General features: G+C 57.7%; 3 protein-coding genes across 5 annotated transcripts; 2 read left to right on the top strand and 1 right to left on the bottom strand.

The window, feature by feature from the left end:
- The first annotated feature begins 2099 nt into the window (after positions 1–2099).
- UBE2M (ubiquitin conjugating enzyme E2 M) lies at positions 2100–4813 on the top strand. The gene is made up of 6 exons (XM_086688525.1): positions 2100–2391; positions 3455–3549; positions 3694–3732; positions 3839–3942; positions 4137–4200; positions 4296–4813. The coding sequence occupies exons 1-6, from the start codon at positions 2283–2285 to the stop codon at positions 4434–4436; spliced, it is 552 nt and encodes a 183-aa protein (XP_086544651.1). The 5' UTR covers positions 2100–2282; the 3' UTR covers positions 4437–4813.
- Positions 4814–5452: 639 nt separating this feature from the next.
- On the top strand, positions 5453–8562 carry CHMP2A (charged multivesicular body protein 2A). Of its 3 annotated transcripts, none has more exons than XM_025914233.2 (6): positions 5453–5604; positions 6392–6605; positions 7682–7861; positions 7949–8079; positions 8170–8231; positions 8348–8562. In XM_025914233.2, the coding sequence occupies exons 2-6, from the start codon at positions 6438–6440 to the stop codon at positions 8473–8475; spliced, it is 669 nt and encodes a 222-aa protein (XP_025770018.1). In that variant the 5' UTR covers positions 5453–5604; positions 6392–6437; the 3' UTR covers positions 8476–8562. The 3 variants fall into 3 exon arrangements, with proteins under 3 accessions (XP_025770018.1, XP_025770017.1, XP_086544650.1); XM_025914232.2 differs by having other exon boundaries at positions 5454–5604; positions 6396–6605; XM_086688524.1 differs by lacking the exon at positions 5453–5604 and adding an exon at positions 5720–5739.
- A 703-nt stretch (positions 8563–9265) lies between these two features.
- On the bottom strand, positions 9266–15665 carry TRIM28 (tripartite motif containing 28). Its single transcript, XM_025914476.2, has 17 exons — positions 15031–15665; positions 14582–14694; positions 14253–14385; positions 12391–12526; positions 12197–12313; positions 11999–12113; positions 11699–11845; positions 11480–11594; positions 11292–11398; positions 11162–11198; positions 11040–11085; positions 10713–10965; positions 10314–10633; positions 10106–10229; positions 9936–10022; positions 9706–9843; positions 9266–9613 (listed from the first exon to the last, which is right to left on the bottom strand). The coding sequence occupies exons 1-17, from the start codon at positions 15362–15364 to the stop codon at positions 9437–9439; spliced, it is 2499 nt and encodes an 832-aa protein (XP_025770261.2). The 5' UTR covers positions 15365–15665; the 3' UTR covers positions 9266–9436.
- Between the last annotated feature and the right edge of the window lie 53 nt (positions 15666–15718).

The following is a 15718-nucleotide window of genomic DNA, read 5'->3' as shown; positions in this document are numbered from 1 at the left end:
CCATCCCCTCCTTCCTGGTCCAGATCCCATGACCCCCTTTACCCAGCATTTTGTTTCATGGCTCAGTGTTCCCCACTGGATGGTTAGGAAGCCATAAGGTCACAGACCACATGAGTCTAGCTTTGGCTAGTGCAGCGCCACCTCTCCAGGGAACCATACCCCATCCTCAGATGGGCCTTCAGCTGATGGGCCTCAGAAACTGGCCTGAGGATGGACACATGGTTTAGTGTGACCAACAGGCAACACCCCTGAGACTGGCTGCAAAAAGAGTGGTCATCAACCTTTGGCTGGAGATAGCCTGTACAATAAATCGGGAGAGCAGAATGGCTGAGAAGAACAGAGAGAAAGGGATAGAGGAAGAGTGAGTCTGGAGGGGCCATGTGAGTCCTGAGACCAGCCATGTCTGAAGCCTGAGAACGCTGGTATGGTTGCAATGTCAGCCCCCAATTTGAACTGTTTGATGCTCCTGAGTCCCTTTCCTCACCCTGGCACCTCTCCAGCACGCAACGCACAAAGGAATTAAGAAAGGATGCTGAGACTGTGAGGCTGGCATAAGGGCACAACCAGAGGAATGAAAGGGGTGTCTGGGAGGGTGACATTGAGAATGGAAGGGCCTAAGAGGAATCTGTTGCAAAGACGCGACTGGGATCAGTCCATGGAGCCCGAGGATGTCAATGGTACCAGAGAACCCACAGAGCAGGGCCTCTAAGGAGGCTGGGGCCAAGATGGACGCCAGCCCAAGATCCGAAGAGGTGGAGGCGACTCCCTGAGGTGAGGATGGCTGAAGTGGACGCCAGGTCGGGTCTGAGGAGGCGCTGGGGATGAGATGGCGTCAGGGCGACTCCTCTTAAGTCAGGACTGCAGGCCTGGCTCCGGGGTCGACGGCTGAGAGGAACCCGTAAACACCCCTATCCAACCCCAGCGCCGGCCCAACTGGACCGCCAAGACCTCTTCCACAAAGCCCCAGGCGATGACGGTAGGTCGCCTTAGAGACGCAAGGGGACGTACAGCGGGAGCCGCACTCGGTCGCAAAAAGACCAAGCTGCAGAGCTCCGGATGCACCCATCTGCCCTGCCCCAAACCCGATCCAACCCTCGCCGCGCAGCTCACCCGCCTGACGGTTTCCGTGGTGACAACCGGAAGTCGCAGAACCGCCCCGCGCCGCTTTCTCCCGCCCTCAGAGAAACGCTGAGCTGTGATTGGAGTGGAGGCTGACCATACTGAGAGCTGAAGATCGTAAAGCGTCCCCACTGGAACTCGGGACCCGCTCTGAGAACACCCCTGCCCCACATTCCCATCTAAGTGTCCACCTATGTGAACCTCCAAAGTGCTTACCACTCTCTAGCGCAATACACGTTTTATTTGCTAGTTTACCTCAGCCAGGATCTCCGCGAGCGGGTTGCGTTTGCGGTGGGACATCGAGGGTACTAAACCCCGCACTCCTTGGGCAACGCCTATGGCCTTGCCGTGGCTCTGGCCCGCCCTGGTCACCCTGCCTCTGTGACCTCCAGGGGCAAGGACCTCGTGTGACGCACCCACTCAGCCGTCTGCAAGGGTGGACTACGAGCGAAGCGACCTGAATCTGCCCCACTTAAAGATGGCGGCGGCACCGCCCATGCCTGGACCCGCGAGCGTCCCCGGAAATGACCGAGCTTAGCCGAAAGTGTCCGAACACCAAGACCTATCGCTGAGCAACGCGGGGTGGCGGCGGCTGCGCAGGCGCACAGCGCAGGCCAGGCAAGAAAAGCCGAAGTCGGCGAGCGACGGAAATATCCGAAGCGGTGGGGCGCCCGAGGCCGTTGCGGACCTCCGCGCCGAAGCCGCTGCTGCCGCGGAAGCCGAGCCTCCCTCAGTACGCGGCCGCCGCCACCGCGGCCGCCGCCTCCTCCTTCCCCTCGAGCCGCACCCCCTCGCGGTGGGAACGAGTGAACGGACAGGCGGCACGGCCACTGCTGGGCCTGAGGGGACCTAGGCGGACGAGGGGGAGGAGGGAGCGGCCGGGTGGGGGCGGGGCCTAGCGGGCCCGAGAACAGCCGAGTCGGCCCGAGCGCCGCCGAGCGAGCCCGAGGCGCTGGGCCAGGCCGGAGCCGGACTACGGGAGCCGACGCGGGCCGCGCGGTGGGCGCGGAGCGGCGCGGCAGGCCGGGCGGGCGGCGGAGGCAGCAGCAGCGGAGGAGGCCGCGGCGGCGGGTTCGAGTGGCGGCGGCGGCGCGGGTGGCGGCAGGGGGCCGGGTGGCCGGGGTCCCGGGCCCCGCAGCGGCGGCAGCGGCGGCGGCGGCAGGATGATCAAGCTGTTCTCGCTGAAGCAGCAGAAGAAGGAGGAGGAGTCGGCGGGCGGCACCAAGGGCAGCAGCAAGAAGGCGTCGGCTGCGCAGCTGCGGATCCAGAAGGGTAGGGGTTCGGGGGATGGGGGTGGGGGTCGGAGGTCAGCGCCTGGGGTGGGATGTTATAGGTTTCGGGAGTGGAATTATGCAGTCATTGGGGGTCAGAGATGTGGCCACAGAAGTGGGGGGCTGGAGGTTAGGGCCTTAGTTTGGTGTGATGGGGCATTAGGGGTGAGTAATGTAGTCACCGGAGGGGTCAGAGACAGGGGTCCAAATGTAGAACATTTAGGATATTTAGAAAGCCAAAGCCAGGCATCTTGCATTAGGGACCGAGAATCAGAGAGTCCGTCAATGGAGGGCGGGTAGGAGGCGGGGGACTCTAGAATATAGGGGTCAGCAGGAATATGGGTGACAAAGAGGAGATTGGATAGTGGGGGACCAAGGATTGGGGATAGGAGTAGGAGAAATTTTAGGGAAGTATGTTGGGATCATTAGGAATCTGAGAATCAGATGGGGTGCAGTAAGTTTTGGGGACCGATTTGTGGGTCTGGGGGTCACACGGCTATTTTCGGGCTTGGGATGACACATGGAGGGGCGAGAGTGTGTGCTAGGAACTGGAGATGGGAGTAAGGTTGCAATTAGACTGTCGTGCTGTAGGCGGTGGGAATCTTAGAGGGGTACAGCAATGAGAACGCATATGTCTGAGGGTTAGATGGGTACCTGAATTTGGGATGACAAACAGAAGAGAGGAGAGACATGGGGACAGGATTGGTGAGGAGACAATGGGGGGCAGCATCCTTGAGTTTGGGTGGATAGGTGGGGACCAACAGTGTCCGCTAGAAAATGGAGGTCATGTTTGGGGATCCTGAGGTTTGGGGTAGTTGGAGGCTCTTGGAGGCCACATGGGAGTGGGAGCATTTGGGAGCTGGGGTGGGGGTACCCCGCTCTCAAGTGCTGAGACATAAGGCTATAAATTCAGAAGAATTGGAACTTACCCTGGGCCAGGAAGTATTGCATAGTACAGTTGAAAATGCATGTTTGAAGTATGCCATGGATCTAGCACCTACACCTGCTCTGAGTGCCCTCGTCTCTCCCTCTTTTTGTTCCCTTTCTCTGCTGTGCAAACCCAGACATAAACGAGCTGAACCTGCCCAAGACGTGTGACATCAGTTTCTCAGATCCAGACGATCTCCTCAACTTCAAACTGGTTATTTGTCCTGATGAGGTAAGGGCACACTAAGTTGGACTCCCAGGCATGGCTGGGGGGGGGGGGGGGGGGGCGGGGGGGCACCTTGTGTTGGGAGACCTGGTTTACCCGCCAAGCCCTGCAGGATGGTGCCCTAACACACCTTCCTCTTTCTTTTCACAGGGTTTCTACAAGAGTGGGAAGTTTGTGTTCAGTTTTAAGGTGAGTCCCAGGTGGGCAGGGATGGCTCCCTGGCTGAGGAGGCAACAGCTGAGGACCCAACCAGGCACTGCTGGGGCACCTATTTTCTCTCTCTTTTTGGAGCCAGGTGGGCCAGGGTTACCCACATGACCCCCCCAAGGTGAAGTGTGAGACAATGGTCTATCACCCCAACATTGACCTCGAGGGCAACGTCTGCCTCAACATCCTCAGGTGAGGGCCCTGACTTTGGACTGCACAGATGTCTGCCTTTTCCCTCTCTCCTGTGCTCTGTGGTATTCTATCTCTTCATCTCCACATTTTCTTCAAGTCTTGCCCTTAGCTTTCTCCTGGGCCTGACCTGTTCAGTCCCAGCAGGCTCTGTGGTGGCCACTCACCAGTGTCTGACCCTGATTCTTTGTCCACAGAGAGGACTGGAAACCAGTCCTTACGATAAACTCCATAATTTATGGCCTGCAGTATCTCTTCTTGGTGAGTAGGGGTGGGGGTGAGGCGGGGGGGGGGGGGGTGGAGGTTGGCCCTCTCTGCTCTTAGGGCCTGTTGACCCCCACCCATACCGGCCACAGGAGCCCAACCCTGAAGACCCACTGAACAAGGAGGCCGCCGAGGTCCTGCAGAACAACCGGCGGCTGTTTGAGCAGAATGTGCAGCGCTCCATGCGAGGTGGCTATATCGGCTCCACCTACTTTGAGCGCTGCCTGAAATAGGGCTGGCGCACGCCCACCCCTGCCAGGGCCACCAGCCCCGGCGTCCCCTGCAAATATTTATTGGGGGCCACAGGTGGGGGGCATGGGGTGGCTGGTGGGGGAATCCCATGCCCTGGCCTTGCCTCCCCTCCTTGCCACCCGCTCCTAGTTATTTTTTTTTTTTAACCACCATGTGATTAAGGTCGGCGCTGCCTCCCCCCGACCTGCTCAGCGATGGGAAATGAATTGGCTTGTCTAGCCCCCAGCTGGGTGCTGTCCAGCCCCCCACTCTGGGCTCTGGGGTGGGTGGCCAAGGGGACCGGGTGGCTGGGGCTTGGGAACCCCACCCCTCCACCACTGGAGGTCCCACCAGGCTATTAAAGGGGAATGTTACTGCATGGCCTCCGTCTCTTCCTTCTCTGGGGGTGGGAGGGGGAGGTGATGTCCACCAGGGCTCCCGCAGTAAGCGTGGTGGAAGATGTATGGTCACAGGTGGCACTAGGGTACCCCTCAGTACGCTATCCAGTGCCTGGAACCAGCCCTAGGGGAGGGAGGGGTAGTAGGGAGACCACACCCCAAGCTTCAGGCTAGATGGAATGAATTCCAATCTGGGACCAGCGAGGGGCAGGATCCAGTAACCACTTGCTTCCTGGCTGGTAAGCCAGCATAGAGGAAAGTCCGTGCCATCTCCAGCTCTGCCCCCTCCTGCTATGGTTGGGCCTATTAAGAACTTGTCCCTGGTGCTACCAGGTGCCTGAGGTCCAGAAATATTAGGGAGACGTCAGGGTCCGTCGGATGAGCTGGGCCCTCTAGTGGGTGAAGTGGTGGGGTGCGGGACCTCTGGGGTGGCCAGGCAGAAGGCGCCCGATGATGCACCAACCCGGCGGGAACTGGGATCCCAGACGTGGCTCGGCTGGAACCTATGGAACACCCTCAGGCAGGCCGTAGAGAGACGAAAGGTGGTGCGCATGCGCCTAGGTGCCGGGCCCCTCCAGAAGACGTACGCATGCGCGCTCTTGTCCCCTCCCATCGTTCCGGGTGCCGGCGGAACGTGTGACGTCAGATCATCTTTTCCGGAAACGGCGACGACGGCAGAAAGAACCGAGGGGCTGTCGTTGGTGGGCGCGCCTGGAATCCGAGTGAGGAGAGTGTGACCCGGAAGCGGAAGCGGATTCCCGTCCCAGCTCCGGTGAGTGGCCCCTGCCGTGCCGAGGGTCCCGGGTGGGTGCGTGGGCGACGACATACGAGGGCCTCTCCACCTGGGCGTCGATTGCCTTGCCCCTCCCCGGGACCCTGGCTTCATCATCGGGCCAACTTGTTCTCGGTGTGCAGGCTTCCCCACGCCCCTCCCCGATTCTGTCCTAAGTGAACAGGGCGCCCTAACGCCCGTCTTCCCTCTCTGGGTGTACAGGGATCCCCAAGGACCCCTAACTCTCCTAGGTCTACAAAGCTCTCCAGCGTCCATCACGTCCTTAGCGTACCGGTTTCTCCCACGCCCCACAACCATATTCTCCTCACCCAGGTTCCTTCTCCATTTGGACCCTCCAAATCCGAATGCCATTCATACGCTGTCAGCTTCAGAACTCCCTGTATCCACTTTGTTATTGGCACTCAGGCCCTCCACTTATCCTTCCATCCCCAGTCGGTTCCCCACAATTGCCCTGTCTTAGGCGCTCAGCGTCCCAATCCAGGTCCTCACCATGATCTGGAGAGAGGCTGAAGCCTTGAACCTCCTTGGGGGCACTATGATGAAAGGCTGGGGTGGGTATATCGTGGAGGACTTTCAGATATTGCTGGCCCACTTGTATCCATGGGGCTACTGTGGTGTTCCAGACTACGTTTTGGCCTTCTGTTATCGCTTCCTCTCCCTACTCACCCCTTCCTTTTTGCAAGACCAACTATCACCCCTCCCCATACACATTGTGATCCCTGCTCTGCTTCTTGCCCTTTTTCTGGGCCCTCCCACCACCTTGCAGCTAGGCTTCACACTTGGCACAGGCCCACTGGTGGGCTCCTGCTACCATGGACCTGTTGTTTGGGCGCCGGAAGACACCAGAGGAACTGCTGAGGCAGAACCAGCGGGCCCTGAACCGTGCCATGCGAGAGTTGGACCGTGAACGACAGAAGCTAGAGACCCAGGAGAAGAAAATCATTGCAGACATCAAGAAGATGGCCAAGCAGGGCCAGATGGTGAGCTCAGTTGGGCAAAGGCTGGGACACAGGATTAGGTGCTGTTTGGTTAGACATTGCTCTAACCATAGACCATGTATGACAGGACACCAATAGATAGGTGCTTTGAGTGAAACAAAGGGCAAGCAGGGCTTCCCTATTTTGGGGATCCAGAAAGACTGCCTCCCAGAAGGTGACATCAGGGCCACAAACCTTGAGTAATAGAGAGTGAGCCTGTGAAAATCCAAGCAACCAGTGCGTGAAACAGATGAAGCAAATGTTCCATGAGTGAGTGATAGGTGAGCTCAGGAGAGAGGATAGGCCAGACCAGTTGAAATCAAGGGCCACAGTGGGAGTGGAGTCAGAGGTGTTAATGCAAAGAGATGTGGCCTGAAATACACCGTGCCCTGGAGCTCAGTAAAAGAGACAGAGGGGCACCTGGATGGCTTAGTTGGTTGAGCATCCAGCTTAGGCTCAGGTCATGATCTCACAGTTCATGAGTTCTAGCCCTGCGTAGGGTTCACTGCTGTCAGTGCAGAGCCTGCTTCATATCCTCTGCCCCCCACCCCTCAAAACTAAGTTAAAAAAATAAAATAGCCTGAAGCACTAGGGAGCAGAGCCCATGACAGGTGATAGAGCTTGAACCTGAGCAGTTGGGTTGAAGACGTGCCAATTCCCAGAATAAGCAAGGCAAGGAAGAGATTTAAGGAAGTCAGGAGCTATGGATAGATTTACATGTGATGTGGGATAAAGAGCTTGAGGTATGAGCCTATGTGAGGTGGAGGGAGAGGCAAATTCATCAGCCAGGAATAGACATCCTAAGTCAAGGGAGTGTGACTCTAGATATGGAGGGAAAAGGATGACTGAATACAGTGAGCTCAGCCTTCCTTCCAGCGTTTGTGGGTCAGAGAAGTAAGCTACAAAGGAGCCTATGGAGTGGTGACCCAAGAGACAGGAGAATGAGGTTGGGAGGAGGGAGGGGGAAGTGACCACTGGGTTTAACCACATGTAAGTTGCTGAAAACATCAATTGGAATGGTGCAATTGGAGCCTCTTCCCTCAGCCCACTCTCCCTGCCACCTTTGTCCACTCCCTCAGGATGCCGTGCGAATCATGGCAAAAGACTTGGTGCGCACTCGGCGTTATGTGCGCAAATTTGTGTTGATGAGGGCCAACATCCAGGCTGTGTCCCTGAAGATCCAGACACTGAAGTCTAACAACTCAATGGCACAAGCTATGAAGGGGGTCACCAAAGCCATGGGCACCATGAACAGACAGGTGCGCCTCTCCCATTCCCCTTCCCTCCGCCCCCAACTAATGTCAGGGACCAGACTCAGACTCACCCTCCCCACACCCCACTTCCAGCTGAAGTTGCCTCAAATCCAGAAGATCATGATGGAATTTGAGCGGCAGGCCGAGATCATGGACATGAAGGAGGAGATGATGAATGATGCAATTGATGATGCCATGGGTGATGAGGAAGATGAAGAGGAGAGGTTAGGGGACACCAGGTGTAGGGAGGGTGGGAATGGATGCGTGGTCCTCATACAGGCCTGGCCCTCATAAAATTCTTCTCTCTTCCCAAGTGACGCCGTTGTGTCCCAGGTCCTGGATGAGCTAGGATTGAGCCTGACAGATGAGCTGTCAAGTGAGTGCACCAAACCTTGGGCCCTGTCCCACCCAACGGTCCAGCCACAGCCCGACCCCTCCCCTCCCAGCATTATTCCTTTCTACAGGAGCTGTCCTATTCCCCCCACTCTGTAGACCTCCCCTCTACCGGAGGCTCACTCAGTGTGGCTGCCAGTGGGAAGAAAGCAGAAGCTGCAGCCTCAGCCCTAGTAGATGCCGACGCAGACCTGGAAGAGCGGCTCAAGAATCTGCGGAGGGACTGACCACCCTATACCACCCTGGTGGGAGGCAGGCAACAGATGCCCGGCAGTTTTACTGTACTTCTTCTGTAATAAAGGATTGGACACTAATTCCTAGGCCTGTGTGACTGGCCTGATGTGGGCCAGGCTGGGGTCCCTTGGGACAGAGGTCACATACAGGCTTGGTAAAGGGGTGGTTGGCATGCATGGCAGGCGGCCAAGTGCCACATTAGGGGGGGGTGTGAGATAAAGAAGGCTGGACTGCTTCCCTGTTTGTGGCAGTGGTTGACAGGTCAAGTGTCCGGGAATGTTCAGTTTGGGAGCGGACGGTCAGCTGTGAGCCCTGCTTCAGCACCCCTCCCAAGGTCTCCAGTGCCTATCACCTTGAAGACAGTGGGTTTCCCACATACCCTGGAAGTCTGGGCTCATCTGCCAGGGATCCTCAAACACCCAGCTCAGTATGGTACCATCTGATTATGAAAAATAGTTATACCCAAGTCTAGGAAGCACTCCGGAAGAATGGCCACCATGCAGGATGTATCTGGGGCTTCACCCTGCCTGCCCCACACATCAGCCTGGACCTTCCCACCTAGAGGGCACCCAACAACCTCCAGCATGTTCACCATGCGACCCTTCCCCCAATCTGAAACACTCTCTCCATTGGGAAGGGCCCAAGAAGGATGCTCTTCCCTATCCCATGGACACCAAGGTGGCTGAGGGCAAATGCCCCCACACCTACTCTGTCCACCAGGGCATGGTGAGGGAATTGAGACAAGGCCCCAGGACCACGGCCCCCACCAAAAGAGGCCTGAAGAACTGGTGAAGTTTTTATTAAATCCACATAAGTAAAAACCATATTGTGAAGGACTGGGGGATGGGGCCACCAAGAAGTAGGAGCCAGGCCACCAGAGGGGGGCGTGGGGGAGAGGGGATTTGACAGGACAGAGAACAGAGCCACGTTGGGTTGGCCTGAGAGGCCACAGCCTCAGGGGCCATCACCAGGACCACTGGATAGCTCCTGGGCACTCAGGCCAGCACCAGGCAGGCTCAGCGGTGGGGGCTCCACCAGCACAGCTGAGAACTTGGTGTCACCAAAGGCCTCGTTCATGCGAGTCTCGAAGAAGCGTTGCAGGCCGATGATGGACTGCACATCTGCCTTGTCCTGAGCCAGGCATATTGCAGTAGGTGGGTCCTAGCTCTCCCTCCTCCCACCTACCCTCCCCCTGCCACCAGCCCCATTCTCCCCAAGCTCACCTCTGTCAGCTTGTTGAACTGCTTAAACATGCGGCCCACATCCTGGGCAAACTCCTGGGGGGAGCTATAGGGAGGTGACAACTTCTCCTGGAGACGGGCGCGGATCAGGGTTAAGTCCAGGGTGCCGCCAGGCTGATCCTGTAGACAGAGGCCAGGCTGAAAGTGAGGCCAGGCAGCCCCACCCCCCCCCCCACCCCCCCCCCCCCCCCCGCTGAAGTCCCAGGACTCACCAGGGAGAAAGTGGAGTCAGTAGCCAGCTGGTGCAGGGGACGGCAGGGCTCGTGACAAAACAGGGCCAGCAGGACACGCTCACACTTCTATGAACAGGACAAGTGACATCAGAGCCAAAGAGGGGTAAGGCTGCTGAGCAACTCTTAAAGGAGCAGGCCCTCACCCTCACCTGCTGGTTGGCTGGCGAGAGCTTGGCCACCACACCAGCGCTATCACCACCATCCAGACTCAGGCTGCCATCTTCCTCTTTCAGATCAGGTAGCACATGGCAGAGAGAGCAACTCCACTCCTCCCTGGATGGAAGGAGAATGAGGGGCTGCACAGTAGCCAGCCAGCCCAGCCCTCCACCCGGCACAGACCCTACACAAGCCTCGCACCCTGGCACATCCTGCAGGGCAGGCAGGTGGCAGTCCAGGTGGAAGCAGAACTCGCACTGGTTGCACATGACCAGATCGCCTGGCTTCTGGCAGACGCGGCAGATGGTGGCACTGTCATCCAGGGCACCGGGGCCACCTGCTGGGGCTGAAGTGCCCTCTGGAGCCACCACCTCTAGACCTGAACTAGTACTGCCACTGGGTGAGGCCAGGCGGGGGCCCTCAGCGCCAGGGCCCTCCGCCAGGGCCATCAGCACAGGCTTGGTCTCAGGGCCTTCAGTGGCAGCAGGTGGGGCTCCAATGGCCGCCTCTGTCTCTTCCTCCTGCAAAGAGATAAGGGGTGTTCAGCAGGATGCTGATGTGGGCGTTCATTTCCCAGCCAGTCACTTGGGGCAGACTCACCTTGACAATGGCCATGCCAGGCAGTGGAGGGGCACCAGGAGCCCCAGGTGGAGCAGTCCCAGGCTGTCCAGCAGCAGCAGCTGCAGCACCACGCTCAATAACAATGAGATTGTAATCTTCAGTGGTGCTGCCTGGGAAGACTTTGAAAACTGGTGGCTGGCTATCAGCCGTGAGATCCAGGTCCAGGCGCTCAAGGCTCACCCGTGGCACCTTGCGCATGAGGCCACTCACCTCGCCCTCACCTGAGCGGGACCTGTGGGTGCGGCTTGGTGTTAGCACACCCATCCCTATCCCCATCTGGCTCCACCAAAGGATAGCCAAACTCACCGCTTCACACCTGACACATGGGGCTCTGCACTCGAGTAAGGATCGTCTGCTCAGAAAATAGAAAAAAGAAGGTTGGGGATAGACCTAAAGCACTGGAGCTCTCCCACCTACAAGGCACTCACCTGAGCCAAAGCCATAGCCTTCCTGCACCTCCATGGGCTGTGGGCAAAGCAGGTGGACCTCAGTGAGCAGGTGTCCCATAGGACCGTTGCCCCTACCCTACGCTGCCAGGGTCCCCCCTCCCCTGCTCACCTGGCTGCTGCCAGAACCCTGCTTGCTCAAGGGCCCTGGAGCCCGAGGAGGGGCCATGGGCGTAGGGCCTGTTGAGTTGGTGCCTGGACGCTCTGCCACGATCTTGCCTGCATAAAGAAAAAATTAGCATTAAGAAGACAATGTCTGGAATGATTGCAATATGTAACACAGAAAAGAAAGGAACACACCGAAAGCCTCTGCACTCTTGGTCCAGGCATTGAGGTCCCACTGGAACTTCATCTCGCCATGTGGCTCCACAGGATCCACAATCATCTTGAGGGCCCGATGCAGCTGGAAATAGATCTGAAAAAGGGGCAGTGCATGAACATACAGACAATAAACAAGGCTCCAGGGTGCTGAGCGGCACCTGCCTGGATCCCATCACCTGAGTGTCCACCAGCACACACCAGCTTCTTGGAGAGCAGCAGAGCTGTGTTGTTGTCACTCTCCAGAGCCCATGAGGCAAAGCGCAGGATATGTTCCTGGTGCTTCTGGATCTTGGTCATGGTCCAGTGTTGTCGCTCCAGGCGCTCCTGCTGCCCCTCTGTCACCTTCTGCAGGTAGAGAAGAAGACCAAGGAAAGAAAACACCAAGGATGGCATCAACAGCCAGCACAAAGTGCTAGTCCCCAAGACCCTCCCACTGTAGATAGGGTTGGCAGCCAGCAGATGGGACCCAGAAACCCTCCCCCCTCAAACGGGGCATACCTGGGCATCGTTGACCAGCACACGGCCCCGCTTGTTCAGTTCCTTCATGATCTGCAAAATGGCCATCTTAACATCCACCTGCACACGCTTCTGTACATCAGACACTTGGCGGATCCTGGGGGAGCAGCAGAGTGAGCCAGGTTAGGAAGGTGCTCAGCAGGAACTGCCCCCAACTATAGCCCTGGCTTCCACACTTACGAGCTGCGAACCTCCTTGGTGTTCTTCTGCAGCGTCGCATGCTTGTCCCCAAGGCGTTTTACCAGTGAGGCCAGGAGCTTGCGCTGGTTCCTCACTGCATCCTCCAGAAACTGATATCTGAGGGCAAACAGAAGTGGGCCTGGGTGCTGAACATGGGAACGGGCAGCACCCAGCCATCCTGCTTCAGTACTCACTGGTGGTCCTTGTGGGTGTTGAGCTGGCAGTCCCTACAAGTGAGGGTGTCACAGCTCTCACAAAACAGCACAAGGGGCTCGTGCTTGTGCACGTTGCAGTACACTGTGCGCTCACCGTCCCTGGACTTGGCTGGCCCTGGGGAACAGAAGAAACCATGAGGCTGAAGCTCATCCTTTAGCTATCTCCAACTCAAGTGGTAGACAGAACTTAAGGCCTCACTTCCTGCCTGTCCTGCAACCATAGGCTGTCTCCTGGGAAAACCCAAAGGCCCTGCATCAGTGGCCAGGAAAAAAGCACAGGCCTGTAAGCCTAGATCCTTCCTCTCAAAACCCTCTGCCCCAACCCTGACCCAGAGAACTACCCCTGCTCCTTCCAGCTTCTGACACTGACAACAAACTCTAAAGACTTTGACAGAGACCTCCCATCTGCTATTCCCTTTACTAGAACCTTCCCTGGGTAGACACTCAGGAGAGCCCCTCCACCTTGAAAACCTCCACCGGGCTCCATTTCTCCTCTCTCACAGCAGGTTCTGTCCAGCAGAGGAGAGATTATGGCTACTGTGGCATCCAAGCACACAGAATGTTTGCTTGCTGGCACACACAGAAGCCAATCAGGGACTAGAGACACTGCTCAGGTGCAGCTTCCTCAGAAGTCATGTCTTGGTTGATCTCTCTTCAGTAATTAAGAAGTCCACAAACCTTTTACAACCCATAGGCCTATGGAAGGTTCTGGCCTCACAAAGCCTTGTCAGGATAGAAAAGTGAAAATGTCAGACCAAACCCCTCACTGAGAGATCAAGTCTCCTCTCTCTGAGAAGAATCTTGGTGATTAAAGTAATACTGCAAAAAGGCCAATACACCGCTACCCCACTCCCAACTTGTCACCACCAGCAAGCTGCTTGAGACCATCTACCCAATCTCAATTACATCTTGGCTACACTATTCCAGCCTAAGACATACAACACTGGGATACAAGTCAACCAGACAGACCACAGTTCCTCCAATATTGCCCCCCTCCTGCACCCTGCCTGACTAAACCCAGGAGCCCTTTGCTCCTGATTCCTCATGCCCCACAGCCACCACCTCCATCCTTATTTTCTTGCCAATGCTATGCTATTCCTCTGTGACTGAGAAGTCACAGTGTAACTACCAGAAGGCCACACATAGTGAGTTCTGAACCAAAAACCAGGCTAGACTCAAAAAGTCCTTTTATGTGCCACTACCAACATTTACAGAAAAGCCTACAAGTACTTTAGCTGAACTTTAAAATGCGTATGATCCGAAGATGAAAGATTTCTAAAACTCACTCTCCGTCCACAATGGCCTTGAAGGTTCTTGCAGTTTATCAACACACTGTGGCTCAGAGGCCTCACTTTCCCATACAGAAACTTAACCATGTTGCCAGTGAATTCTTCAAAAGGCCTCATACCCTTTCTCCAAACTCCCTGGGCTTCCCTGTTGGAATAAGCTGGCCTGTCCCACTGGAGCTTTTCCCCTGAGGAGGGGGTGGGGGTGGGTCCCTGATGAGCTTCCTTGAACCCTCAGTGCAAAAGGCCCCCTGGCATACAGAGCACCCCCCTCCAAACCCCCCGCTGTCCGGGACTCTGCCCACTCCCTGCCTGTGGCCTTTTCCCTCCCACCTGGACCAGCAGGCAGAGACTGGCACACCTGAGCCCCAGCCTCCCCATTTCTGACTGGTGCCCTAAAACCCTTCAGGTCGTACCCCCTAAAAAAAAAAAGAAAGAAAAGAGAAGAAAAAAACAAAAAGCTCCTTGGGACCCATCCGCCATCTGTAACCAGCACCACAAACAGCTGAGAACAGATGTAAGGTAACCAAGGCTTTTCCCCTCTGCCTTGCATACCAGTGGAGCGCACAGTGTGGTCCTTGGTGTACTTCACCCGCTGGTGTGCCTCCACACACGTCTCACACAGCGGCTCAGAGCACTCCACACAGTAGCTGGTGGCAGGGGCGTTATCCTCACAGCTAGTGCAGCACTGCTGGGCAAAGGCAAAGTAAGCAGAGACAGAACCACCAAATAGGTCCTTACATACACCCCAGGTAATACAACCTGAAATAGTGTCTTTACCTAGCCTATGCAGTCTGCCTAGAGCCTTGCAGTATGAGAAAAATAAAGTCTAGAACTAGTACCATGTCCCCAGGCCTCCTAGGGTTTGCTGGAGCAGGACATACCTGATTTGCATCCTGGGAGTCTGTGGCAGCCTTGCTGCCACTGTCACGCATAAAATAATTCTCCACAATGTCTTTGGAGAAGCATTGCTGCTTGCACACAGGACAGTCAACCACTGGGGGCAAAAAAAAATTCCTTTTTGAGACTGTTGCAAATTCACCTCCAAGCTATAACCCCATGGTCCCACTGAGCCTCAACCTCCATCCCAAGGAGGGCCGGATCCTCTCCTCAGGAAGGAGGCCAAACCCTTCCTTCATCGAACTTGAAGCAGACACCCCATGTGAGCGCCAAGCCCAGACTCCAATGCCCATACCCAATTCCGACACGCACTATCCAGGTCCCTATCCTCTCACCCAAATGATCCCCCGCCATCACCACGCTGAGAACCCAATCCCCACACCGAGTCGGGAATGCGGTGGGGGATGGGCTACTTCGGTCGGACCGTACTCACCGGCGCCGTCGCCCGCCGCACCGCCATCCCCCGAGCTGTTGGCGGCGGCGGGCGCCGGAGGCCCGAGGCAGGCACTGCAGGCCGAGTGCAGGCAGGGCAGCAGGCGCGGCTCCCTCTCGGGGCGCAGGCGCTCCCGGCACACACCGCAATGCTCCAGGAGCTCCAGCGCCTCGCCACCGCCCCCCGCGGGCGACGACGCCGAGGCCGAGGCCGCAGCCGCGGCCGAGGAGGCGGCGGCGCGCTTTTCGCCGCCCGCCGAACCCTCGCCCGGACCCGGGCTGGCCGAGGCCGCCGCCGCCGCCGCGGCCGAGGCCGCCGCCGCCGAGGCCGCCATTCACACGCCGCCGGGGGCGCCCAGGGGGGAGGAGGGGCGCGGGGCCCGCCGCGCAGGCGCAAACGCGCTCGCCACCAACGGCTGGGCCGCCGCCGCCGCGAGGCCGAGCGCCGCCACGCGCCGCCTGGGCTACTGCCCGCTGCGCGCGGGGCGCTGCCGAAGCCCGACCGGCCGCCGCCCGCTAGCCTTCCGCCGACGAAGACCGCGCTTCCTCTTCACAGGCCGCCCCGAAACCGAGCCACACGCCACGCGAACAACCGCTCGCCCGCGCGCCCGCTCGCAGAAAGAGCCGCGGCCGGGGGGCGGGACAGAAATAACTGGCGCCGACGCCGTCGCGCAAGCGCGCTGGGTGCC

The sequence above is a fragment of the Puma concolor genome, chromosome E2 (genome assembly GCF_028749965.1).
Source record: "Puma concolor isolate L17-30 chromosome E2, mPumCon1.1.hap2, whole genome shotgun sequence".
Lineage (NCBI taxonomy): Eukaryota > Metazoa > Chordata > Mammalia > Carnivora > Felidae > Puma > Puma concolor.
This window is presented reverse-complemented; position numbering and strand designations above follow the sequence as displayed.